The 26313-nt window shown below is 45.7% G+C and overlaps 1 protein-coding gene across 1 annotated transcript in view; it reads left to right on the top strand.

The window, feature by feature from the left end:
- The window catches only part of LOC308224536 (vascular endothelial growth factor receptor kdr-like), a gene marked incomplete at both ends in the record, with an annotated part of 118106 nt that overhangs the window by 54962 nt on the left and 36831 nt on the right, over positions 1 to 26313 (top strand). Inside the window, 5 exons of the mRNA XM_080624572.1 lie at positions 278 to 395; positions 2103 to 2278; positions 13209 to 13359; positions 16819 to 16924; positions 25224 to 25332. Of these exons, the coding sequence (XP_080480698.1) occupies positions 278 to 395; positions 2103 to 2278; positions 13209 to 13359; positions 16819 to 16924; positions 25224 to 25332 (660 nt within the window). The remainder of the gene's footprint in view (positions 1 to 277; positions 396 to 2102; positions 2279 to 13208; positions 13360 to 16818; positions 16925 to 25223; positions 25333 to 26313) is intronic.

Here is a 26313-nt window from a genome sequence, read left to right as displayed (position 1 = left end):
AGAGGTACCTCAGGCACTGTACACACTGCTTGAGCAGCAATGCAGATGTGTATTCTTTGCTTTAAATATCAAGTCCTTCATTTGGAGACAGACCTTCTCTGGCTGTGGCTGAGCTTTGCAGGGCAACTGTGGTAACAGCTGGTGAGTCTGTTTCATTGTCTGCAGCTTCTGCAGGTCTCTATTGCTAAAACTCCAGGGCAGACACAACACAACTCAAAGATGTGAGCACTGTGTGGCACATCTCCATTACTGTCTTCCTGTTCATTTCTCTTTCCAGACAAACCTTTCATTACAGTTTCACATAAGAAAGGGCCTTACTACGAGATTACATCAGGACACAAGTCACTGAAACTGGCTGCAAAGGTGGATGCCTTTCCTCGCCCAACCGTCACCTGGTGAGTACCATCAACTTGAGCAAAATCAGGGATACCCGACCTTCCTTTGGACTCCTGTCTAGAGTAGATTTCAGTGTTGCTATCACACAGAGAAAGATGAGAACTCGGAATGCTCATAGCTGTGCTCTCACAGGTCAGCTATGGAGATTTGACTCCTTCCCATGTTGTCTTAGCTCTGTGAAGCTGGGTGAGCCATACTTCTTGCCCATGCTCTTTTTCTCTCCTGTCATGCAGAAAAGGTCCCTACAAGGAAAACGGGGTTTTCATTTACCCTGGACACAGAACTGTTTGGAAGATTCAAGTAGGAAGCTATTGGGGAAGGGTTGCCAGTCTGCAAGGAAGCAGTGGATAACAGAAAGCTGCAGGACACATTTTCAACATCAGAAATCGCTTCTTTTCGTGGCTTTTAAATAATGCTCTCCAACCCTGTACCACCAGCAATGTCAGATCCTTGCAGACAATGCAGTGAATCCTCCCAAGCAAACTAATGGCTCCACCAGGACTGTAATGGATCAGCTTAACAGGAAGGGGAACGTGTTATGGAAGTTGTGGCTGCCCCATCCCTGGCAGTGTTCAAGGCCAGGTTGGACGGGGCTTGGAGCAACCTGCTCTAGTGGAAGGTGTCCCTGACCGTGGCAGTCAGCAAAGGAATGCTCAGGGATGGGTTTGCTGCATGGTTTTAGCAGTGCAATAACATGTAATTCTCTAATACTCACTCACATCAGTGCAATCAGTGCTGCCAGGAGGTGTTTTTAAATGTTGCTGTTATTTAGGAGATGGAAATGTTTTTGTGAGTTGAAATGGGGTCTGTCCCCTCTCCTCTGCCAAGGCTTTGTTCCCAGAGCTCAGCGTGGAGCTGGTTGGGAGCTGCCTGGGACCACCAGAGCTGCCTTCCCTGCGTGTTCGAAGCCACGGCTGTTGATGTTGGAGCTCTCTCAGTACAGTTGTTTAAACGGCTGTAAAGGAGGTTTCCAGCATTCTCAAGCAGAAGGACTTGGTGCCTCAGCTTCTCCTTGCCCCAAGCCTAAAGCTCCATGTGTGGCAAAGTCCGGCCTATTCCATAATCATAACCCAAATCTGCATATTGGAAATGAATTCCTCACTGACCTTCCTATTGACTGTAAATTCTCCAGGTCACAGACTCTAGCTTTTACAGCAACATTGAAGGGTCACACATACATATGGGAAGACAATTTTGCCTAATCAATATATTGGTTTAAAACTGATGACATGAATTTTCACTAATCCAGGATTTCCTGCACTTAGCATTGCACATCCAGCATCATTTGAGGGCATCTAGGTGTACATTTCTGATCACAGTTGAGCACGTGAGAGGCACTGTTCATCCAGATCTATTAAAATGTTTTTTTCCTGTTTGCTGGATGAAGCCATCCCATAGCACTGCAGACACTACACAGTTTTAGTGTGGAAAGATAAAAGGAACAGATGTCCAGTTCAAGCAGTGGTCATACATCATAGAATCCCAGACTGGTTTGGGTTGGAAGGGACCTTAAAGCTCATCCAGTTCCAGCCCCCTGCCACAGGCAGGGCCACCTTCCACTAGAGCAGGTTGCTTCAAGCCTCGTCCAACCTTTGCTGTTTTGAAGGATGACTCTTTACTCCCCCTAATTTGGGCAACAGTTGGGTTTCCTGAGGGCTGACATGCACACAAGTATATGATGAGCTTTGATGGGACTTTCACAACAGGTACAAAGATGGCAAACTAATCAAGGACAATCACACGTGCTATGAGCCAGATCCACTCAAGTACAGACTGGGCATAAGAGACGTGAGACCAAAGCATGCTGGAAACTACACCATTGTCCTGAGCAATGCAAAGTATGGCCTCTACAAGAATCTCACCATGCAGCTGGTAGTGACAGGTAAGGACTCGATGTTTATAATGACTTCCACTAGGTTCTTCCTCATTTTTTGTGTGGTCCTACTTTACCTGACAATAGGAATGGGTGATGTCTGCCCATGTTTAGCTGAGAGGAGCTGATACAGCACTGTGCATAGATTACCATCTCACTTAGGAACCACTTGAGATCTACCTCATTTTACCACATGTTAAACCAAAGGCACAGAATGGAGAGCTGCTCTGAGGAGTTACTCTGAAACTAGGACACTTTTGTACCTCAGAAGCAGCACCTTTGTGCTGGGACAGGGTCTCCACGGAGGGAAGCAGAAATGGCTTGAAAGTGAACAGGACTTAAGTTTTAATAGGAGTCTGGGAGGAGATCTCCTAGTGAGGTCCAGAGCTAGGGGCATGGTTTCCCAAGAGAAGTGACAGAAGTTTTAGCCCATGAGATTAAGAACTAGCTTGGGCAAAGCACTGGAGAACATCTGCTGGGACAGGAAAGGTCCCAGCAGAGCTGACGGAAGGAACTAGATAAGCTGACCTGTCTTTTATGTCTATCCATCATCCTGTATGAAATACCTTCTAAGTCTGTATGTTATGTATCGTCATTTATCTGGTGGGAATGCTTGAGACACAGGTTCATCTTCACGGGAGTCTGGGGAAACCTGAAGTAAACTGTGCTGCGCACTGAGGCAGGTTCACTTTACATAGAGGAAAATAGATACTGGCATCACTTCTATGAATCTCCTTTGCTGGAATAATGGAAGGCAGAGCCACATTGTCTCTCTACACATCAACTGCCTCCTTTAATCCATTGAATTTGGCAACAGGGATCGAATCATGAAGCCAAGTAGGAGTTCAGCAAAAGTTCCCATTGCACTTCCCGAGGTCTACTCAGGCAGTGAGATAGATGAAGTTCTTGAGATAGGTTTGTTGTCCTTTCTGAGGTTAATCCCTTTCTCCTTACCCTCTTTACACCTAAAACTGTTTTCAGTTGTCCTGTTTTGTATGGTTACGTACTGGTGCACCACGTAACTTCCAGCACTGGTGTTTTTCTCATTTCACCTTTCAGAAATAATGCCTATCAAATGGAGAACTTGTCACTTAGGCACATTTGGCCTATTAAAAATGCTAAATAAGGTACAGCATCTTAAATCACCTTAAGCATCACATAAAGTAATGTGTGATTGAGGAGTGGAGGGAGCTGAGGACATGCTTATGGTCAGGTTCTGAGCTCAGCTGATGAGCAGGGCTGTGCTAAGCTGCAGGAGTTTGTTCACTTGAGATTGTTTCTCCATACAATGGTTCTGCCATCCTGTTAGGAGAACGGAAACGTTCAAAGGAAGAGAAAATTAAGAATGATAATAAACTATCTTGTCAAGGTAAATACTGGTGGTTTCATGCAAGAGAGAATGTTTACTTGAAGAGCAGCCATTCCCCAAATAGGCATATGAAAAACAAACAGACCTTGTTACTATCAGCAAGATGCTATTTCAGGATTAAAGCATCCCATGCTCTGAAGTACAGTATGAGCCTTTCATCTTTCCTGTATGTACAAGTATATAGTATTGTGTCTCTCACACAGTGCATGCCTAGCATGGTGCTCATGTTAACCTTTCTGAGAGATCAGCCTAACAAAGACTTCAAGCAGGAGTAAGTAGTGAGTTGCCAACCCACCATTTCTCAAGAGGCTGCAAAGTCCAGAAGCTGCAGGGATGGTACAGGCTGAAGGAGGTGTCGCATGGTGAAATAGAGGGGAAATAAGCAGCAAGTGCTTCTTTCGTGGTAATAGAAAGTCATCCTAGAAATGAGAGCAAGCAGAACAAATGAGAGCAAGCAAAGGGAAATACCTGCCAAAGAATGCCACTACTTTCAAGCCAAAGGCTGCAAACAATGTGGATATCTGCCTCAATCACAGACCGGCTGACACAAAGCACCCAGGAAACCTCTGGTGCCTCTGCCAGGCTCCTCTCTGCAGCACTAACCGGATACACTATGGAGCGCGCAGCCCAAGGAGGGGGTTGTTTCTGAGATGCATGTGCGTAGAGACAAAACCAGGCAAATTCTGCTGTTGAAGCTTATCCAACAGCAGCACACTGCCTTCTTGCTTTGCTTTCAGTTCGAGTAAAGGGACTGCTTTTTCAGAGCTGGACATCATCTGCTTTACTTTCAAAGCTCCAAGCTGAATGCAGATTTGTTTTCCCCTTAACTCCTCAACAACCAACTTGACACTTTATCTCCAGTCATCATGACTGATATCCTGGTATTGCACCTGAATAGATTAAATTGCTTGGAGTTTGAGCAGGCACTCAGGCATGGAAAAGGAGACCAAACACCCTTTCTAGCCATTTTAGGCAGGGATACCTAAGAGGAGGAGCCTGAGTCAGTTCAGCACCTGATCCTTATGAGTACATAACCAGGTACCAGCTCCCTAGTATTGAGGAGTAATACTTTTCCTTGAGTAACAGCATTGCTCCCCAAAAGCCAGGGCCAGTCTTTTAAATGTCAGAGCTGCATCTGTGCAGGTGAGCAAGTTCTCATCTCTACTATTAAAGAGAAGATGTAAAATTATTTAAATAAGACTTCTGAATGAGAAGATAAATGTCATTTGAATATGTTCTCCTTTTGCTGCAAGGGCACACTGCACTGAAGGAATGATAAGTAAGGATACAGCCCCCTCTCCTGTGAGTCCCTACAAAATAACACATTGCTGATATTCCTGAGCATCACAGAGTGCAACTGGCAGTGAGCGTGCTGTGACAAACCCATCAACTCTGAATCTGAACTCGGTCTAGAGGAGGTTTGAAGTTAATAGTGTTGTGAATTGTTGTTCACAAACACAGATTAAATAGCAGCAGGGCTCATTTGACAAATTGCAATGTATTAATTTTTGCAGTGTGTTTTCTTCCATAATAATGGCAGCAGAAGAGAACCCGTTAAGCAGTCTGAGAACAAGAGCAGAAGCCATCTGCTTGAGCGCTGCAGGTCAGGAGCTGTATGCAGTCCTGCAAGAGGACTCCTGATCTGCAAGAGGACCAGCACAAGGAAAGCTGCAGGCTTTCCTTGGAGTCACCTCCTGTATACTTCATTGGCAGCAATCAGAGTAGCTCTGACATAAAGCACGCACAGCCTGTGCAAGGTATTTCACTCCATGGCAATGAGTCAAATATTAGGAGCTATTTCCTCCCCCCCCAAGTTTGATAAGGCCATAAAATCAATGAGTATCTGCACAGTTCAGAGGGATCCATCGTCTCAGCTCCACAGAGGCAAGAAGGAGCAAAATGGGCAGATAATAGCAGTATGGGAATGACAGAAATGCCATTTCGAGGGGAGGACCTGGCTCCTGGATGCTTGGCCTGGGTGAGAACCATGTGGCTACTCAAAAATGTCTCTTTAAGAAGTGTTTTCTCTGTGCCTCTGGTCACCAGTGCTCCTGCTGCAGCTGGAATTTAATCCTGCAGGAGAACACATCTCCCTTGCGGAGTCACCTTGGCTCATGGTAGGACTCAAGTCCGCAGGAGGTAGCTGACTGCATTTTCCAAACACTCCTTCTTTACATATTTACACATCAAACAGTGACCAAGAAGCGGCGGTTGCCGTGGGCTTGTTTTGTTTGATTAAATTCTTATTGAGGAAAGCTTCAAGAAAATAATGTCCCCAAGAATTTGGAGGGGAAGGAGCAAGGAGCAAGGAACAATCGCAGCAAACAGCTGGTGGCTGCACATCTGAGCCAGCCAAGGAGGAGAAATGTGGGAGAAAAGAGTTATTCCAGGCTGGAGCGCAAAGCAGTTTCAGAACAAAACACAAACAAAACCCCCTCAAATCTATTTCTGGGCAAGCAGGCTGTGTTTCATTCTCACCCTTGTACAAGTCATCTGCATGGATCAGGGCTCCTGCTGAGCCCTTCTGGAGCAGTCAGCAGGCTCTGACCACCACGTTGTGAGTGGCGATTGTACTGAAGCAAAAGTTAATTCAAACATGGGGGGAACAACCTCCTGCAGCACTTTGCCTTTCTCTTGTGTCCCAAAGTTTCTCTCCTATACTCCCTTCCAGCTCTTCAAGCAAATATTGCTTTGGATTCCAGCTGCTCTATTCAATTGAAATTACTTTCCCTCGTGAAGTCCTTGATCCCAAAGCTCTTGTGTTGTATATATAAGAAACACAGCATTAAGTGCTAGAAACAGCCTGTGCCATGAGAAGCAGTAATTCACAGGCTCCTTATGAATTCCCTCTCTCCAGGGCAAGGACTGGAATAAAAGGGGTGCATGGAGAATTCACATGTGTTGCCCTGTGTTCCTTGTTAGGCCAGCGAGGTGACCACTTACACCTTGCTTTGTTATTGGGGAGAATCAGCTCCAGAGCACTTTGTGATGCACGTTGCCCTACTCTGCAGTCAGGCCAGCTCTTCATATTCGGGTTAAAATCAAAGGCAAACGGAGTTCTGTGCCTGACCTTCTTTGGCTTGCAAGGGATGACTTGATATCAAAGGAGTCTCCAGGGATCTCTATAAAAGTTGATAAATATGCAGTGATCCATATGAACAATAACCCATCACCTCAACCAGACCCAGAAACAGTCTGGAGAGGGAAATGAGCCTTTGGGATGAGGTTAATATATTTGTGCTATGCTGGTTCAGAGAAAAAGAGCTCTTGGAGTGATGGATCTCAATTAAAGCCAGTTGAAGCCAGATTCCCAGAGCCTTTTGGGCATGGAAGGGCCAATGAAACCTCTAGGGTGGACACTATTGCACTGTGAGAAACATAAATGCCTTTGGATTATTAGTGCAACTCAACTGATGTCTAGGTTAAAGGACTGAGCCAGATATGAGAAGCAGGACTCTATAAACGATCTACCTTCATCTTGCCTGCACGCATCTGTATCCCGCCAGGCCTGGTTTACTTTGTGTATCACATCCATCTCCTGCACAGCTCCTTGGGGGATGACCCAGTCAGGAAAAGTCAAAATAGAAAACCTAACTTTCCACCTCCTGGGCCAGCCAAACAAACTAGAAAGGTCTAAATAAAGCACAGGCTGTCTCCATCCAACCGCTGCTCCAGTGTGTTCCTCCCCAGGCCCATCGCTTTGCTCTCCTCATGGGCTGTGGCCAGTGCTTTGGGTGGACAGGACACACAGATGAGAAGGGCAAAGGCAAAGAGATACAGAGCTCCAGCCTATCCTTCAGGTCTTATTTACCAGACACAGGCTGCAGAGAAACAACTGTCTCCTCCTGGGGGATATATGAAAGCAAAGATGCAGCAGCACAAACAGACTGCAATGGGCCTCTCCAGCACACTACACTAGCAAATAAGGAAGACTTTTCTCAGCAACGTCATGCAAACCCTGCACACTTGCAGCTCCACAGTCCAGCCCCTGTGTGCTCCCAAGAGAGCCCCTGATGACAAAGGCAGATGAGCTATTTCCATGCTGTTGGAAGTAGCCAAAGTGATTTTTTGAAGAGGAAGGTGGGGTCCTGCTGGAGTGTGCCAGAACACTCCAGAGCATTCAGCTCACATCCCTGCAGAGCAGCAACCTCCCTCTGACAGCCCTTAAAACCAGAGGGCTGTGGGGAAGGCAGAGAAGGGCAGCATGTGGTTCCACACTGCCTCTTGGCCAACCCTGCAGGTAGAGGACCTGTTGGGTTTCTCTTCTGAAAAGCAGGCAAAGGAGGCAGAGACAGAAATCCTGGAGAAGTGCCTGCTCTGCTAGAAATTATCCCATTCATCATGATGCATTTGCTTGTGAACTCTGTTTACTAACAGGAAATGAGATGGTGGGAGACAGATGAGTGAAATCCCTGTTTCTTCCCCAAAGCTTGGCTGCATTGGGGTTGAATGACAAATCTGGGAAAGGTGGTAGAGGGCTGGAAAAGAGGTTTCTTCCTACAAGGTGAAGATGGGCACATCCAAAGTGACAGTACAAGGTCAGCAGAAGCAGCAGCCAGCTGCACTGCCATTTTAACAACATCATTCCCTGTAGGGTAGGCTGAGTGATTTCTCTTAATATCTGCTCATACAGTACCCAGCTGCATGGCTACTTGTCCTTCCACCTATTCCCTTCCACCCTGCTGGCATTCCCAGCCTGGAACAGCGGGTGACAATGGAGCAGCGGGGTGTGTGCACTAGAGATTAGGCAGGCGACCGATAATTGGTGCCTGTGATTCTATTCCTGGCCGTGGGATTGACTCCTGGGGAGATTCTGGCCACTCATTTCATGTTGGCATCTGCTTCCTCTGAGGTCCCATGGGGACAATGCTGTTCCCCCACTTCAGAGCCACCTTGTGAGCAGTGCTGCACAAAGTAGAACAGAATGGAACAACCTCTCCGGGCAGAATGAGCTGGGGTCAAACACAATGTTGTGTTCAGCTCGAAACAAAAGTTTTGGTTTCAGGTTAACTCATTTATTTTCTTTCTTTCTTTTAACAAAAGAAAGAAAAACATCCAAACCACCCAAACCACTGAGCTCACTCATAGAACACAGACAAAGTGGGTTTTGCTTTGGGGGAGATTTCATCCTCTTTTTCCCATACTGTTTGACCAATCCAAACTTAGGTCCTGTGTTTCCAATGTACCTTACAGAGTGTTCACCTAGCCCAACTTGCAGAGCTGATATTGCCATTAAGTACTGTACAAACATGAGATGAAAGACACTAAAGTGCAGATTCCTTTTGCTTTGGGGAAATAGAAGAGGCTAAATAGAAAACAAGTTGCCACTCTATCATAGTTTTCATGAAGCCTCATATCCAGCCAAGGACATAAGTTTGACTAAATGCTTCATTGGACCACTCTGTTATTTTAATGATGTGCTTAATGTGAAAAGATTTTTGAAACCCAGTTTAAAAGGTAGAGGGGAAGGTACATAAAGAGCAGGTCAGTCAGAGGGCATTAAAGTAAAGCAAAGTTCTCTAAGAAAGGCAGGGAAACTTTCCATGTGCTGTCCTCTATATTTGGATGCTCCTTTAGGGAACAAATGTGCAACCCCAGAATAACATCTGCAATGAATTTAGAGATAGGAGAGTCTCCTGCAGCAGAGGTAATGCCAGAGGGTAAATGTCCCAATCCCTCTGCATATTATTGGCTCCTAATGCCACAAACCAGAGATAACACTAGAAAGTGAGGTGAGATTTACATAATGCTGATCAATTTGAAATGTACAGTAAGCAAAACTGCTTTTTGATTGCATTTCACAGTGCAGCAGCAGCAAGGTCTTTAGTTATTCAGGTCAGCTCTCACACCAGCAATTGCACCTCTGCAAAGTGAGTCCGGGATACAATCACACTTCAAGCCAGAGAGGACAAAACCCCATTTATTTTGACACATTTAAAGCCATCTGAACATTGTGTGATCCAAATGCAGCCAGAGATGAGAAAGCTTTTAAGGTTTGTTTGGCTTCTGCTTGAGAAAACTCAGCCGGGATGGTGATGGTGGAGGGATGGATATGGAACTGAGGCAGGTCTGCATACAGGGGGATAGCAATGGATGCTTCAGGTCAAGAATGAGGTGTATTTAAAGATCACCTCTCCTGTAGCAGGCAGGATCAGTGGCTGGGCACAAGGCTCTACAGGAAGGTGTTTGGATTCATAGCCCAAGACTTCCCCACACCTAAACACCAGCAAAGATAAAGAGTTTGTGCATAATCCCCCGTGCTGCTTAGTAAACAAACATGAAAGAGAGAGCAAAGCACTGTCTGGAGGAGGGAGAGTGTTATCTGAGGAATACACTACTAGATGTACCTTAGATAATCACTGGCTTTAGGCTACAAACTTCTCAACACCCTAAGGGGGAGCCTTTTTGCTGTGGGACTGGTATGGATGCAAGCCCACTGAGCTGGATACCCAGCTATAGGCTGAGCAGATCTAAAAGGCCAGAACCCACCGCAGAAGGCAGTGAACTTGTTTCTGTCACTGATGAAGGCAACTTCTGTGAAGAGGACTTGGCCCAGAGGTGAGCAAAGTGAATGGAGAGGCTCCAGTTGCCTTCTGAGGGCATGGTTAGAGGTAAAATGGCCATGACAGTGCACAGAGATAGGATCACAGAATCACGGAATAGTCTGGGTTGAAGGGACCTTAAAGCTCATCCAGTTCCAACCCCCTGCCACAGGCAGGGACACCTTCCACCAGAGCAGGTTGCTCCAAGCCCCGTCCAACCTGGCCTGTGGAAGAAGGGATGGGGAGGCTTTCTTAGCCAGCCCCTCAACCACTCATAAATACCCTCATAAATAATAATTATTTCAATTGATGAATCATTTTGACTCATTTTAGGTCTCAAGTAATATTTAATAGTGCTGTGCAGTAAAGTAATTGTAGAATTAAGAATTCATTTGTCACTCGTGCATGTTCTTATTTGAATTAAGTTAAAATTATGGTTTCTTTTTTAGAAGGATAATTTGAATGACAGTCAGTGTGTTCATCACTTCACCGAGAGTATAGAAAAATCTAATACTAAAAGACTGTAATCAAACCTTGTCCCCTCTTCACACACACAAACCCACACAAACATAACTGTCTCCCTCCCCAAGTGCATAAAGCTTTGTTCTTAGAGCCCAGAAAAAACAACACTTGAGTAACCTTTCACATAACACTTGAGTAACCTTTCATACTGAACTTAGAGTCTCTTTCTCCAAGCAAAAATCAGGCTTTTGAGGTCAGCCCAGACATGCTGAACACAGGATTGGAGCCTGAAAAGAAAAATGTCCAAGATAATGAAAAATGTGCTTCTCTCTCCAGGGAGTTTTACAGAATTACTTTTATGATCAGAAATAATTTACTGATGGGAAATGAGATGCCAGTTAAGAGGAAATTCAACATTAGTCCCAGCAATTTGTCCTGTGAATTGCTCTCAAATCTCCAAGCACTCAATCAGTACGTTGCAGTACATTGCTTAACCCAAGCAATGCGGCGCAGGAAACCCTGTGTCCATCTTACAGATGGGGATGAGTTTGAGAGACCTGAAGTGCTCTCCAATCTACTCCCTTCCTCATCTTCTCCTTCATAAAAAGCCAACTCCTCTACCTGGGTGAAGGGACAAAGGAGTGGATCTCTGGAGCTTGACAGAACATCATCTGGAAGCAGACAGAGAAACAAGAGTCAACCAAAGGGGATCAAAAAGCGAAACAGAACACAAGAGCAAAGCCAAGCCAGGCCTGTCATTTGTGTTTTTCAAGTGAAATGTTAGTCAGGACCTAACAAGGGTTCTTTAAAGCAGCTGATGCTTTACTATTGGAGTATAGTAAACTACTAAGATACAGGAGTTAGGATATGGCTGAACCAACTGCAGTCAATACTCCTTCCGAGGGTTGGAGAAGGAAATGCTGATGTGTTTTCAAGCAATGATGAGGTCAGATCTTTCTGAGTCTGACCTGGCAGCCAGGAGAAATGGCAAGTGAGGATCCCACCAATACACAGGACCAGCCTGGTAGGTCCTCTTGTAGGAGCAGAGGGCTGGAAGGAAAAAAAAGCTCTTAAGAAAGAAGTGGGGAAGGGCTGAAGATTGATGAGGTGGGCAGTGGCTCATGGTTACAGACTGGGGGCCTCCCTGACAGCAGAAAAAATAAGTTAACCTGAAAAATAGAAATCTAATCTACATTCACTTCCCAACTTGTCAAAAGCCCTCAGTGCAAAGCAGCCCCACTTGGCTGCACAGAGGTGTCCATGGAGGGACTCCGACCAATAAATCTGTTTGATTTCCTGTTATGAGAAGCAGACAAAGAGATACGGCCAGGGATGGGCAGAGCTGTCTGCATAAGGGAAGAGCCTGTGCTTTCACCCCCAACTCAAACCCACCCTCGCTGAGGTTAGGAAAAGTTCAGTTCACTTTGGGGGTTTTTTAGCATTATTCCTCATCTTCGTGTGTTCCTGTGGGAGCTGGAAGGAGATGGGACAAAGCATTCCTTTCCTGCTGGCAACAAGCAGCCCTCAACGTGTCACACACAAGTTTGCTCTTGAGAGATTTCCAGTCCAAGGGTGTGATCTTGCAACCCCTCCAGATGTGAATAATGCAGTGACATTTCTAATGGTGAGAATTCCTTGGCATTACTCTACAAGTGTTTTCTCCCCACCACTTCTTTGCTTTCTTCACCCCTTCATCCAGTGTACAGGACACATAAATAGAAAAGGAAAGCAAAGTTTTCAGATCAAAAAAGACTGTTTTTTCCCAAAACCCCAGGGAGAACCTGCACAATGGTAACAGCACTGCAGAACCACAGCCATGTGGTAAGGTTCCTCTCACAAGGTGACATCATAAGTTGAAAGCTGTTTTGCCCACAGTCTGTAGACTAAGAGCCTGATCCTGCAGTCCCTGACCAATTGGTGTTTCATGGCGTAAGTTTTCCAGAAGGATAGCAGGTCAGTGACGACATCTGAAAGCAGTAAGGATGAATGTGGTATTTCAGAGTATTTTCTGAAACACAGTAACTAATACCCATTTTGAGGAGGGCCCCTTCCAGTGCCTAAAGAGGCTACAAGAAACCTGGAGAGGGGCTTTGGACAATGGCCTGTGGGGACAGGACAAGGGGAATGGCTTTAACCTGCCAGAGGGGAGATTGAGATGAGCTCTTAGGCAGAAGCTCTTCCCTGTGAGGGTGCTGAGGCGCTGGCACAGGGTGCCCAGAGAAGCTGTGGCTGCCCCATCCCTGGCAGTGTCCAAGGCCAGGTTGGATACAGGGCCCTTGAGCAACCTGCTCTAGTGGAAGGTGTCCCTGCCCGTGGCCAGGAGGTGGAACTGGATGAGCTTTAAGGTCCTTTCCAACCCAAACCAGTCTGGGGTTCTTTGTTTCTGCCAATGTATACTTTCAGTACTGCTGGTAATTCCCCTACAACTTCCCCTCACTTAATCACTGCTTTTGACCACAGCAAAATGTGTCAAAACCTTTAACAGAACCAGGACCATGACCATGACTATGGGTGTAAATCTGCTCATTTGCATTTATTTTTTTGTCTTCTTTCTTTCTTTCTTTAGAGAGGCCCAAAATCTATGAAAAGGAAACTGACTTTGATAAGATTGAGCGGGTGGAGTTAAGAAGCAAACACAAAATCCAGTGCACCGTAAGCGGGAATCCTGATCCGAAGATCGAGTGGAAGTGGCAGCCCTGCAGCCTCACAGACACGCTGTAAGTGGAAATTCCTATGGGCGAACATGGTGCAGAACAGTTTGGTAGTTTCAAGTCAGTTCTGCCTTACTTATCTTAGTTAAAAATCACACGCAGTGAATCCCCACCTCAAGATGTCAGGTGTTGGGAACCCAGCAGGCATTGAGTTGTGTGTGATCTTCTTGGAGTTACGAGTACCTTTGATATTATCAGAATTGTGTCAAATAAGTTTAAAGTGACTAAAGATCAGGCTTGAATTTTCTTTAACTTGACCAGCAATGTCCCTCTGATTTACCATGATCTTTTGTCATACCTCTGATGCAGCCTACGCAAGTTGACAAGGAAAAAACTAAATAGGTGCTTTCTGTGTATGGGTAACACCCTTTCTTCCCCTGCAAGAGCTATTGTCAGACAAACCTGCTGAAGGCTTGGCTTCAGTTAGGTGCCATATGGAATTTATGCTGCTTCCTAAGGGCTGTCTTCACCAGTGCACACTGAGCAGGGGCTCCTGTGGCAGCATCTGCGCTGCAGAAGCTGGAAGCAGTAACAAGGCCTTTACACCTCACTGAGGGCCCTTCCTGGCTCTAGTCTGGAGCAGCCTGAAGTGGAGATACAGAACTGGGTCAAAACTGTCAGAGAGGAGTGAGACAAGATAAACACAAGAAGCCTTTTGAGATTTGCGTTATTCAAGGAGACGTCTTCTTTGCTCCTGCTCTTATATGAGCAGGGTGATCTATACAGTGAGGTTTTGGCTGAGGTCTGAATGCTTCCTCTGGTACTCCCAGGGGACATGCAGGAGGCACATAAAACAATTCTGACTGCACTTCAACTCTTCCCTGTTAGTGAGCATGATAAAGTCAGGTTTTCCATCCATAAAAAGATGAAGGCAGGTCTAGGAAGCAGGGGAGAAAATTCCTGGATGGTTCGTCATTTTCTCAATGCTGTCAATGGCAAGCACGAGAGAGGCGAAAATCACAAGTTCCTTCCCCAGGGTCTCTGCTGCAGCAGTTGCAGTGATGTTGGGTGATCTAGTCTCAGGCTGGGTCTAAACCATGACCTTGTGCACTTCCACAAGGGAAATAGCCCATTGCCTCATTTAGGTAGTTACACAGCTCCTGCAGGAATAGAGCAGCAGAGAGCTGTAGGCTTAGGTAGGGTTGCTGGCATTGCAGCTCAGCAGAAGGCACAAGCTGCTGCTTCAGAGGTGTTCATTGAGAGCAGAATGGAAACATCATAAGGAAACCGGTTATGTATTCTGTAGGAAAGCCAAAGAGATTACCTGAAATCTCTTCCAGACCTTTCTGTGTAGGGAGAGGGAATTGGTCATGAATGCTGAATTAAGCCAGGTTTGAACAAGTGACCTGGTGGCAAAAGACCTTATATAACCCTTGTTCCAGCTCTCTGATCTTATCAATTTAAATACAATTGCAGAGTGGCGTCCACCTCTCCTGGCCTCCGGGGCAGCCTTATCTTTTTCCAGCAGAAGCTGTAGGAGGATTCCTGTGGGAAATGACACAGACCCCATTTCCTTCTGTTGTCTCACTTCCTCTCTCTCTCTCTTTCTCTCTCCCTCCTCAGTAGGGCACGTTGAATCCCAGAACACTATCATTGTTCCTTAGAGCTGTGATGTGATTTGCTTCCTCTGAATTTTTTCCCTTCATCCTCAAGGCAGAACTGTGCCTTGCAGGAAGTCACTCAAGACATCTTTTAATTAGGCTCTTTGGAGAGCTATAAACCCTGCCTTGACCCAGGGTGTCGCCCATGTGCCTTGTGTGGACTTGGCAAAGGCACGGCTGATTTATGGAGCAGTTTTCTGCAGCATCAGCCCTTGGTCATCATGTATAAAAGTCCCTATTAATTTTAACTCCTATCATCTTAATCTGCTATGGTGGGCTCAGAGGTTGCTGGGACCAGCCACGGGAAGTGCAGGACCTCTGCTCAGGCAGAAGACACTTTCCTGCTGTGCACCATTATAACTTCTGCAAGGTGCAATTGCAGCTGGTTGTGGAACTAAACTCATTTTGACTTGACTAACTTGCGATCCCATAGTCACAGTTTGTAACCCCTTGCCATGCTGGACTGGAGCTGAGAGGAAAAAGCCTCAAGTTGTGCCAGGGGAGGTTTAGATGAGATATTAGCAAACATTTCTCCGCCAAAAGGGTTGTCAAGCTCTGGAACAGGCTGCCCAGGGCAGTGATGGAGTCACCATCCCCGGAGGTGTTTAGAAGATGTGTGGATGTGGTACTGAGGGACATGGTTTAGTGGTGACCTCGGCAGTGCTGGGTTCCTGGACTCAGGATCTTAAAGGTCTCTTCCAACTATTACACGATTCTGTGGTTCTATGAACTGTCAACTTCAAAATGAAAGCCCTCCTCGAGCTGCAGAGCTGGCAGCACCCTCAGCCAGGAGCACTGCTGAAGCCTGTGTGCTTTCAAGCTAAGCTGGCCTGTGCCTCTGCCATTTATTCCAAGGGTTGTAGTTAAAGAAGACAAAAGCCTTTTGCTTTGGATGGTGCAGTCACACCTTTTCTGCATGACGTGCTACATACACTGCTCTGCCCACAATCCAGAAATGAAGACTGATCACAGACAGACAGATGGCTGTCTGCTGGGGAATATGCAATAGCAAAGGAGCCTCCTGCTATCATTATCCCAGTATTTATCCATTCTACTCCCTCAGCCTGCACTTCACGTTGGAAAGCTGAGCAGACACAGTGACATTCACGTCCCCACAGTTCTGACTGACTGGCATTTTGAATCCTGAAATGCACTGCAAGTGCTAAGAGAGCACTTCCAAAGCCACAACTGTGCTGAGCTGGAGCGAAACTCCTATCAGCCCCATTAAACCCACAGGATTTCATTAGCTGCCCACTGTTTGCTGTCCTCAGTCTCCAGGAACTTGGGTGTTTCCTTGCTGGTTACGTACTGATCTTGGTCCATCTCTATCGAGGTGCTTCATAAGGAAATTTGAAATGTGATGAAGGAATGCAGCAGTTTCACAGAGGTCACAACCTCCAGCAGCAATAGCTTTTAGGAGGTTTAAGACCTAAGACTTGGGGGCCTACAAGGATGCTGGAGAGGGACTCTTCACTAGGGACTGTAGTGATAGAACAAGGGGTAATGGGTTCAAACTTAAACAAATGAAGTTTAGATTGGATATAAGGAAGAAATTCTTTACTGTGAGGGTGGTGAGGCACTGGAATGGGTTGCCCAGGGAAGTTGTGAATGCTCCATCCCTGGCGGTGTTCAAGGCCAGGTTGGACAGAGCCTTGGGTGACGTGGTTTAGTGTGAGGTGTCCCTGCCCATGGCAGGGGGGTTGGAACTGGATGACCTTAAGGTCCTTTCCAACTCTAACTATTCTATGATTCTATGATTCTATGACTATTGTCTAAGAATGACATCCTCTGTCTTTAATGATAACACAGGGTTATCTGCTGTGACTTGGGTTCTTGAACTCCACCTTTGCTTTTCTACCCCCAGATGCATCCCCGAAGGACAAAAAATGGTGGTTCATGAGAACACGGTCGTAGGCAACAAGATCAGAAGCATTGAGAACATAACCCTGAAGCATGGGGACAAAAGAAAGGTATGTGTCTGGTGGAAGCTTGAGCCATGATGTCATGGAATAGCAGAGGGGACGCTGCGCTCACACGGAGCTCTCCCGCACTTCCCAAGCTGCTGAGGGTTGTTGGCATGCTTCACATTCCACAGCCCTGGGATCATTCTCAGATCCCTGCTGTTTACAAATGCCAGGATTCTGGCAATGATGTCACATGCCCTGGTTAAAACTCTCCAAAGATTTTTGGGTCAAAACCCTCTCTTGTCTCCCTCAGTCTTGAGAAAGTGTAATGGTGGTGCAGTGCAAGAGGGGTCCTGTGAAGTGTACACAACTGATAAGGACCATGCGTTCATTAAAATGCTTCGCATTAGAGAGCACTTGGTGCTGCCTGGCCTTGCCTACTCTCCAGCAGCAGGAGTTCAACAGCTGTGGAATTTAAGATGCCTACAATGGCCTCATTTGCAGAGCCTGGAGTTGTCAATGTTTCTTTACCCATCTGGGTTGCCAACCATGTTACCAATACAATGAAGGTGGGAAGATCTCCTTCTTTCTACACTTCCCTACCTGCTTCCCCTTCCAAAGAGCACTGGGAGCACACTTCCTGCATGGACTGCAATGATCCCAGCCATGGATTATTTGTTAATGCCTCCCAGGTATCTGTGGCGATAGTGAGTTGAGGCCAAGTTGGATGGGGCTTGGAGCAACCTGCTCTAATGGAAGCTGTCCCTGCCTGTGGCAGGGGTTGGAACTGGATGAGCTTTAAGGTCCCTTCCAACACAAACCAGTCTGGGATTCTCTTGATTCTGTGATAATCCTTGAGAAATTGCTGCATCTGATTCACAGACTTCTGCCATGTATTGGAGAAGATGCTGTGGTCTGGCTCAGACAGTTGTTTTATCCCTCTTGGTCTTATAGAGGTTTGTGGCTTTAGGAGTGGTTTTGAGGTGGATGTTCAGATAGTTTAGTGCCTATTTCTGCAAGGTGCTGAATGCTGCAGCTTGCATACTAGTATATCTTTAAGCATATGATAATTCTTGGGCTACTCCCATGCTTAAAGTTAAGCACAAAGCTTAAGTGCTCTTCTGGATTGGGTCCAGTCTAAATCAGCATCTGGCAGGATCAGTGCCTTAAGCATCTGCTCTTTCTCATGGAGCTTTCCAGCTCTGAACATAATCTAAACCAGAGCTTGGAAAACATGGAGGTTGGGCTGGGAAGAAGAAAATCACTGTTCACATTTCATTGCTGAGCTTTCCCCTTGCTAGAAGATATTTATAAATTGGACCTATTTATATGGCATAGTGCCCCTTAAGCTCTGGTTTTAATGTATTCTCCAAGAGTATTAGAAGCACCTCCTACAAAGTGCTAATGACTTGTAAAAAAGGGAGGTTGGTGACATGTACCTACAGACTTTCTTCTGGTTGCTGCATGTGCTGGCAAGAGTTTTGTGGCTCTCATGACTACTGTGACTACTGTTTCTTTCCATACACGCAGTCTGTCTAAATCTGGTGTCCAGGAGCTTAGCTTGTATCTGATGATCAGTCTTAAAGTTATGTTAGTGCCCATATAAAAGTGCAGGGTTTCACAAACTGCTGTGACTCAGAAGCTGTCTGTTGGGACAGTGAGACACCTCCACCACACAAAATCAGAATCTTTGGTTTATGCGTATGTACAGCACTCACATTTCCTGCTTTATCAACTTTGCTGAGGCAAATATGCAACTGGGTGGAAGTTTAGTCTGGTAGTGGACTTGAGATTTGGCTGCAGTCTCTGAATGAGGTGTTTTATGAGTGCCACATTGCTCCTGGATCCAGTGGGGCACTCCAAACATCCTCAGTCTGTATTAGTGCATCATTAAGGACTTCCCAGCTTTGCCCTATCACCTATTTTCCCTAGAAAGAAAAGATGCAGCAATCTCCAGGTACAGCAATCAGAGGGGACACAGAGCTCCACTCCCACAGGGGAGTCCTCAGCACCCACGCACAGCTCAGTCCTGACACCTTCATGTCCTGCCTGCAAAACATGGCAGACACCAGAGTGCCTGGAGAAGGGGTGTGCAACTCTGTGATGGAAATGAGGACCGTGAGGGAACCTCAGCACAAAGACCCCAAAGCTGCTCCTAGAAGGGCTCCTCTTGTTCTCTAAAAGCTTTGCTGCTGCTCACACCTTGGGTACCACAAGCGGCCAGAGGCTGCTCCTTGCCATGCCCTGCACAGCCATCTCTGCTGTCTGTAGGCTCCAGGCATTCTGCAGCATTCATTTGTCAGATATGTTCAAAAGCTCAGCCTACAACCCTTTACCTTGAGCTTTCACATATTTCATTACTAAAATTTCATAAAAGTACTGCTTTACAAGCTACGTAATTGTACAATTTATGGTATCTTCATTATTTCCATCTCCTGCTGATCCACTGGTTGAAAAAACATTCTGAGGTGTTTTCTAATAACTTTTATGTCCTGATTCAGATTTATTCAAATTAATAAGACTAGACTTTATGCATCTCAGGTTTCAGCACTCTGTCTCCCTGCTTACATTAGCAGGCAGTTCCTCTCCTTCCCCTTTTCTGAAGTCCAAGGCTATCTGGGTTAAGTCTTTAGTCTTTAGATAATAGAATATAATTCAGAAAGAGACACTGATGAAAACTCATAGTCTTCAGCCTTCTCCTTGTGTTTTATCAGTCGTTATTCCCACCACAAATGGAATAGACAGGAAACAGCCCAATCCATTCCCACCATGTCCTAGCAAGTAATTCATCTGCATTGACTAGCCAGATGAAATAATAAAGATGTTGGAGTCTGAGCGTGGCTTTTATTGACTGTGGAATGAAGCTGGGATTAGCTGAGATGGGTTATTTTTCCTGTGTGGGTTGAGCCTGCCCAGTGATAGCTGGAGCCTCAGAGCAGAAGGTGGAATTTACCTTGTCTCCAAGATTTCTCAGCATCCTTACAGTTCGCCCTTGCAGAACTGTAGCAGTACATGCTGGTCCACTGACCTAGCTAAAAATGCATTAACTTTATAGAGCTGCTGAGAATATGGGAACAATCCATCAGAGGGAACAATCCATCAGATCCAGAGCCTTGCTCCAAAGCCAGCTTGCAGGGCAGCAAGCATGGATTTTTCCAGCAGACCACTGATGCTTGATGTGATCTTTAGACATCTATTTGACAAAAGTGGCATATAAACCTGAGAGGTCCCTTGCCATCTGCACCATAATGATTATTCCACTATTCTTCCACAGATAGAGAAGTGAATTTCACCCTCTCCTGTATTCTTAAGGCTGAGTCTAATTCCCAAGGAAAAGCATGTGGTTATCATCAACGTTATGATGTACTTCACTGAGGTTTTGGTCAAATAGTGGTTGAGGCAATTGCATTGTGCTAGTTTTAATTTTCCTGGTGGTTTTGAGTCAATATTGAACCTTTCCCTTTGTGATTTAAACTCCTGTGTAGCTACATCTAAAGACTACTTCTTAACACCAGATGAAACACCCCTGATTGCTTGAACTGCCTCAATTTCCTCTTTGAGTTGCAAGGAGCTAGGGTGCTAATTTATTTTCTTCCCTGTTAGTAAATGGGAGATACCAGTCTGAGCTTGGGAGAATGGAACATAGCAGAAAAGGACAGAAATCCATAACCCCTCAAGAAAATTGCCCCTAAAATGCCTGGTTTAAACCTCAGGAGCAAAAGGAGGAGATTGGAGTAGTGGGATGCGTTTAAGTGTGTGAGCATCTCAGTAGAGCTGTTTAAATTGTCCCCCTGGGTGGGAGCATGTCCTAGGAAGCTCCCATGGGCCTTGTCATGTTAGTCTCTGGCAGGGGAAAGGATGGCCAGAGAGCTATTGGTCCATCCGTACTAGAAATGTGTACCAGTTCCTCCAGTATTCCATTTCCTGCCCCGTACGGCATCTTTCCTGATCACACAGCACTACCATCCGCTCTGCTGTTCTCCATGAGGAAAGCAAGGATTGTTCTCATTTTACAGGGAGAGAAACACCCACTGCCAGAGATGAGAGCAAACCCTCCAAGTTCCCACTCAACTCCCAGACTTCTCTTATCGCTTGTTCTCAGTCCATCCTTTAGCATGTTTTGAATGAATGAACTAAGCTCATGGATCAGAATTGTCAGGCTATAAAAATAAGTGTTATGCTGTGCCATTCAAGTAGATGGATTGGGAGCTAGCTGAGTATTCTCTTTGCGGGGTCTCTGGTGAAGTTCCTGTAATTCCACCTCCTCCCCAGCTCTGGCAGAGTTACACAGCTGAGAAGTTTCCCACCCACATCTTCTACTCCTCATCCTCACCCACACAGAGCTAACGAAGTGCAAGAGAGAACTGTTAACTAAAGCTGTTGGAGAGGGGGATTAGACAAAGCAAAGAGAAAGCAAGAAATAACAAGATATATTAATTCATGCTGGCTCCAGCTTAAAAAGTCTTGCTGCTCTGTCCTTACTACAAGATGTCTTCAAACACTCATGGTACATGGCTGTGGAATGTTTTTTGGCTGCTTTTAAAATGGCTTTTTTTTATCACTTCAGGAACATTACAGTGCAAGACATACGGACTGTATTGAACTGTTCTGTTACAAGTTTTCCCAGCAGCAATGTCTAGTTACTTGTCATAGCTGTTCCTCAGAGATCAGTCATTTTATTTCTTTTCTCACAGAGTCTTAAACTTCATGTATTCTTTTATAGTAATTATTTATTAGCTAATCATCCCCTCTTCAGGCTCGCAATATTGGGTGGCCTTTAGGTTAAGCAATAGGAAATGGAGCCCCTTACATCCAAATTCAACCCAGGCAATCAAAACCAGCCCAAAGGATGTTTGTCGAACTCTCAGGACCCTGCTCTAGCTCCACAGATCTTCCTAGTGGAATATATCATCCAGTTCCAACTCCCTGTCATGGGCAGGGACACCTTCCACTAGAGCAGGTTGCTCCAAGCCCCTGTGTCCAACCTGGCCTTGAACACTGCCAGGGATGGGGCAGCCACAGCTTCTCTGGGCACCCTGTGCCAGCGCCTCAGCACCCTCACAGGGAAGAGCTTCTGCCTAAGGGCTCATCTCAATCTCCCCTCTGGCAGGTTTAAGCCATTCCCCTTGTCCTGTCCCAACAGGCCCTTGTCCAAAGCCCTTCTCCAGGTTTCCTGTACCCCTTTAGGCACTGGAGCTGCTCTAAGGTCTCCCTTTAAGGAGCCTTCTCTTCTCCAGGCTGACCCAGCCCAGCTCTCTCAGCCTGGCTGCAGAGCAGAGCTGCTCCAGCCCTCGCAGCATCTCCGTGGCCTCCTCTGGACTCACTCCAACAAGTCTCAAACTTTTCTATCCTGGCTCTGATTCCAGGAATGGAAAACACTTTGCCAGGTGCATGGACTAAGAACACAAAGTAGATCAGCCTTTCTGAATTTTTTCCTCTCTATCCTACAGGTCCCCAATCGCTGGGACTGTGCCACTCCACAGAGAGAGAACTCTGTGAACATTTGTCACTGTTATGAATGGGAACAGATTCCTGTGTTTGGTTGCTTGAGTTCGAACCATTTTCGCATTCAACTACTTTTTGCAGACTTGAAATGGCTGCACTGAAATTATGGGGATGGCATTTAAGGAAACAATATCCTTTTCCCTACCAGCCAGATGCTTCAAAAGCAAATACCACTGCTAGATTCCTAAAGGTTTCCTTCAGGTTCCTTTTGGAACAAAACTATGCAGTCTTGTAGAGGGAAGAAGGACTTGGGTACCCTTTGGTATATCATGTTAATGTTCCAAAGCATCACACTGTTGAGGACTAAACCAGGATTAGATTTGTTTGGCAACTAAGAACTTTATGCAAGATGCTGGAAAGATAACTGGCTTCCCATCTCGGGGATTTACACAGGAGCACACAGCTACAGTGAGAAGCTGATGCATAATGATTTCAAGGGATTTATCTTATTACAAGAAAATCACTTGAAATCCTTATTTCCAGTTCTGAAATCACATCTATTTCTCTGCTGGATGAGGCTGGTCTAAAGTCACATTTTGGAAGACTCTGGGTGGTGCTAGTTATAAGACAAGGCAGTTAAAGTGTGTTATCTTTTGTGCTCAGGTGTGTAGCAAAGTGGTATCCAAGTGCATAACAGTGATTTGGAGCACTCAGACAAGAAAATTACTTTCTCTCTTTTCCTCAGTCATTTTTTCCCAAGAGTTTGTCCTCAGATTGTTCCCCACCATCATTTTAACATCTTTCACCTTCACAGGCAGACACAAGTGGGATTAGCTAAGATGACATCTCTGTAGAGCTATTTGCTCTGGTTTTCCCCCACTGCCATGTCAGACCTTTCCTGGGTTATGCAGTTGGAGACACTGGCATCTCTGTGTGTCCAAAAGCATGTGTGTGTGTGCACTCACAACTGGGCCACCAAATGCACCTTAAGGCACTGCATCAGTTTTTAGAAGAGTCACAGTGTCAGCCCCAATACTTTGGCCATATTCCAGCATGGATAATTACATTCCCTGTACAAGTTTAACCGGCTCTACAGTATTTCCTTCAAATTCCCATCTAGAGCTGTCACTCCACAAGACTAATAGCCATTAAATAGCTGTCCAAATTTATCCCCTTCTGTCCTCAGCATGTACATTTACATTGGCTTTTTCTACTCCCAAATATACAATTCTAAGACCAGTAATCATGAGAAGAAAGATGCTGGTCCTGATGCAGCAGTAATTCAAAAGGCAGGGGCAGTGCTCTCAACATGTGCTTTGTAATAACCTGTGGCATTAGGCCCACTGCAACAGGAATAGAAAGAGGAGGAGGAGCAGACGGGTTCTCTGGGTGATTTTATCTCCAAGTTCGAGCTATTTTCACATCATAAAGAAGTCAGAAGTGTACAGCTCTTTCTTTGGTGGACACCAGAGGGAGCTGGGTCCTGTTTTCACCCCCAAATTGTCCCTATTCTCAGCTAATTTCTGGTGCCCATGAAAAGTAGATATTTTTCCACTTACCTGTTATTCTGCTGAAAATGTTCCCCATTAGAATGTAAAATGCACATGGGATCAAAACCTTTGAAACTCATTTCCCTACCAGATTTAAAGTGCCAAAGCTCAGCAAATCTTAAATAACTCTCTGAAAATACATCCTGCACAGCTACAGACACATTCATGGTGCAGGTTTATGAGGAGAAAAGGAATGTCTTGTGTGAGTTTAGTTTAGGATATTAAAAAGAAAGTCCAGAGATGCCTTTGTGCACTTCAAAGCACTCTCTGTAGATAAGGACAAAGGGCCAGAGGGTGTTTTAAGTTCTGATTCTCTAAGTCCTCAGAGAGGATGGCAAAGAAAGTGGTATTTGTTCCAAATGTGAGGGCTCAGAGTTCCTCAGGTGAATGGCTGCAGGGGAAGCAAAGTAATCTTGCCAGAACATCCCTATGTTGGTGGGTTAGACCCTGCTTTCTTGCCAGCAGCCCAAAGGAAGCACTAGAAATAATTAAAGCCATGACCTGTGGAAAGTCCTCCATCAGCTTGAGATGTTGCATGATGACAGGGACAGGGGAGTGCTGGCTCCTCTTTAAGAAGGTCCTAGACAAAAGCAAGGCTGAGGATGTTTGAGGAGCACAAGTTCTTAAGGATCTGTTTGAGTTCAGCCCCTCAAATAACTGAACCACTTCATTTCGCTATGTGGTAAAGCTTAGAACAAGAGCTCCTTCCTTCTCCTTCACAACCCTCCCTTCCCTTCTGCATCTGCCAAGTGTCATAGCACAGGCAGCTTCTCCAGAGCTTCCTTACTTACCACGCAAGCTCTGGGGAAGGGTTATGGGAACAAGGGGCTTCTAAGCACAATTTATAAGAGTTAGCTAGGGCCCAATGGGACCACATCGCTCCCTCCTTTCGCAGGGGTTACAGCAAAGCAAAATCCTTTATACCACATCCCTAGGAATGACCTGCTTCCCATGCAGATGTGGTGTCCTGTTACCCATGGAAACCACAACTGAGAAGCAGAAAAGAACATAAGATAGATGTGGGGCTGCATTTCCAGTGGAGATGAATCTTCCAGGTCCTTCACTCCAGCTTTTTGCTTATGCTGTCACACAAAACCTTCAGTGGTGTGTCACAGGGAAGCTCTGTTTTTCACATGGGGGACAGGAAGAAAAGAATGGGAAGGTTTAGGGATGAGAAAGGAAGATAATTAACTGGGCTGAGGTGATGTGAGATGAGAGACTAAAACCCTTATGGAAGCACTCGCCTGTGAGCTTCACTTACTACTAGAAACTACTTTGTCAATTGTTTTTCTACCATAAAACATACAAATACTCTCCAGCCTCTCTGTAAAGCCTCCAGTACACCCAAAGCCTTTTCTCTGTGCTTGCAGATTGTGAGCACACTGACTATGGAAAACAGCAGTGCATCAGGAATCTATTACTGTGTGGCTTCAAACAAGATCGGAGAAGAAGAGAGGAGCATCGAGTTCTATGTCTCAGGTAAGCAACACAGGAGGCACTACACAAAAACTAGATGCTGATGATCTGATTTACCTGAAGGTCTCATGTGGCTGGTGAGTGCTCATTAAAACTGCTGCATGCTGTGTTCCTGGAGCACTCCCAGGCTCTTCACCACACATGAGGCTGGATCCTGGGACCTGGGTCAGTGCACAGAAGAGTTTGACATGTCCAGCATCAGACTTGATGCCTCCTTTGCCCTTTTCAAGCTGCAGATGCAGGCCCTGAGTCTTGCTGTTTGTGTTTTAAAGCACCACGCATGACATCTGAGCACTGTCCTCATGAGACCTCCAGCAAAAGCGAAGTCTTTTGTAGGCTTCCAGAGGCCTGAAGCCTCTCCCTGACTCAGGAGAGCACTTGGTGTCTCTGATTCAGTCAGCAGACACAGCAAAGGTGAGCAAGGCCAATACTGAGACCTAATCCAGGGCTGATATCACTGTGAGCTGTTGTGACATTGGATCCCTGCCTCAGCAATTAGCCTTTGCAATGCCCTTTAAGGAGGGAGGAGGTGGACATGCTATTTCTCCAAAGAACACAAATCCAAACAAATATCTGCTTAACCTTTCAACACAAAAATTCTTTAGTAGTGAGATCAAGACCTACAATAATGCTTTTAGGAGAGATGGGAGTTTAAAAAGAGAAAAGAGTCCAGGGAGAGCCTTGTTCAAGTGCTTAAGCAGAACAAACTGAATCATTTCTGTGCTCACTTTCTGGATGAGTGCATGTTGGCTCTTAGAATTTGCATCAAAATAACAAGTTTTAGAACAAAGAGTGCCGAAGTGTCTTGGAAGGTAAATGTCTCATTCTCACTCCTTGGTTTCTTCTCCATGAAACAAGTTCTGAGGACAAACAAAGCTCTCTCCTGTCATGCTCTGCACTCCTCTGCCTCTCTTGTGTCCTGTGTTGGTTGACCCAATTGCTCTAAAGTAATTGAGCACATTTCAAACACAGGCTGGTTCCCAA

Source organism: Psittacula echo, assembly GCF_963264785.1.
Source record: "Psittacula echo genome assembly, chromosome: 8".
Lineage (NCBI taxonomy): Eukaryota > Metazoa > Chordata > Aves > Psittaciformes > Psittacidae > Psittacula > Psittacula echo.
Note: the sequence above shows the minus strand (reverse complement) of the source record. Positions and strands in the feature narration are given on the sequence as shown.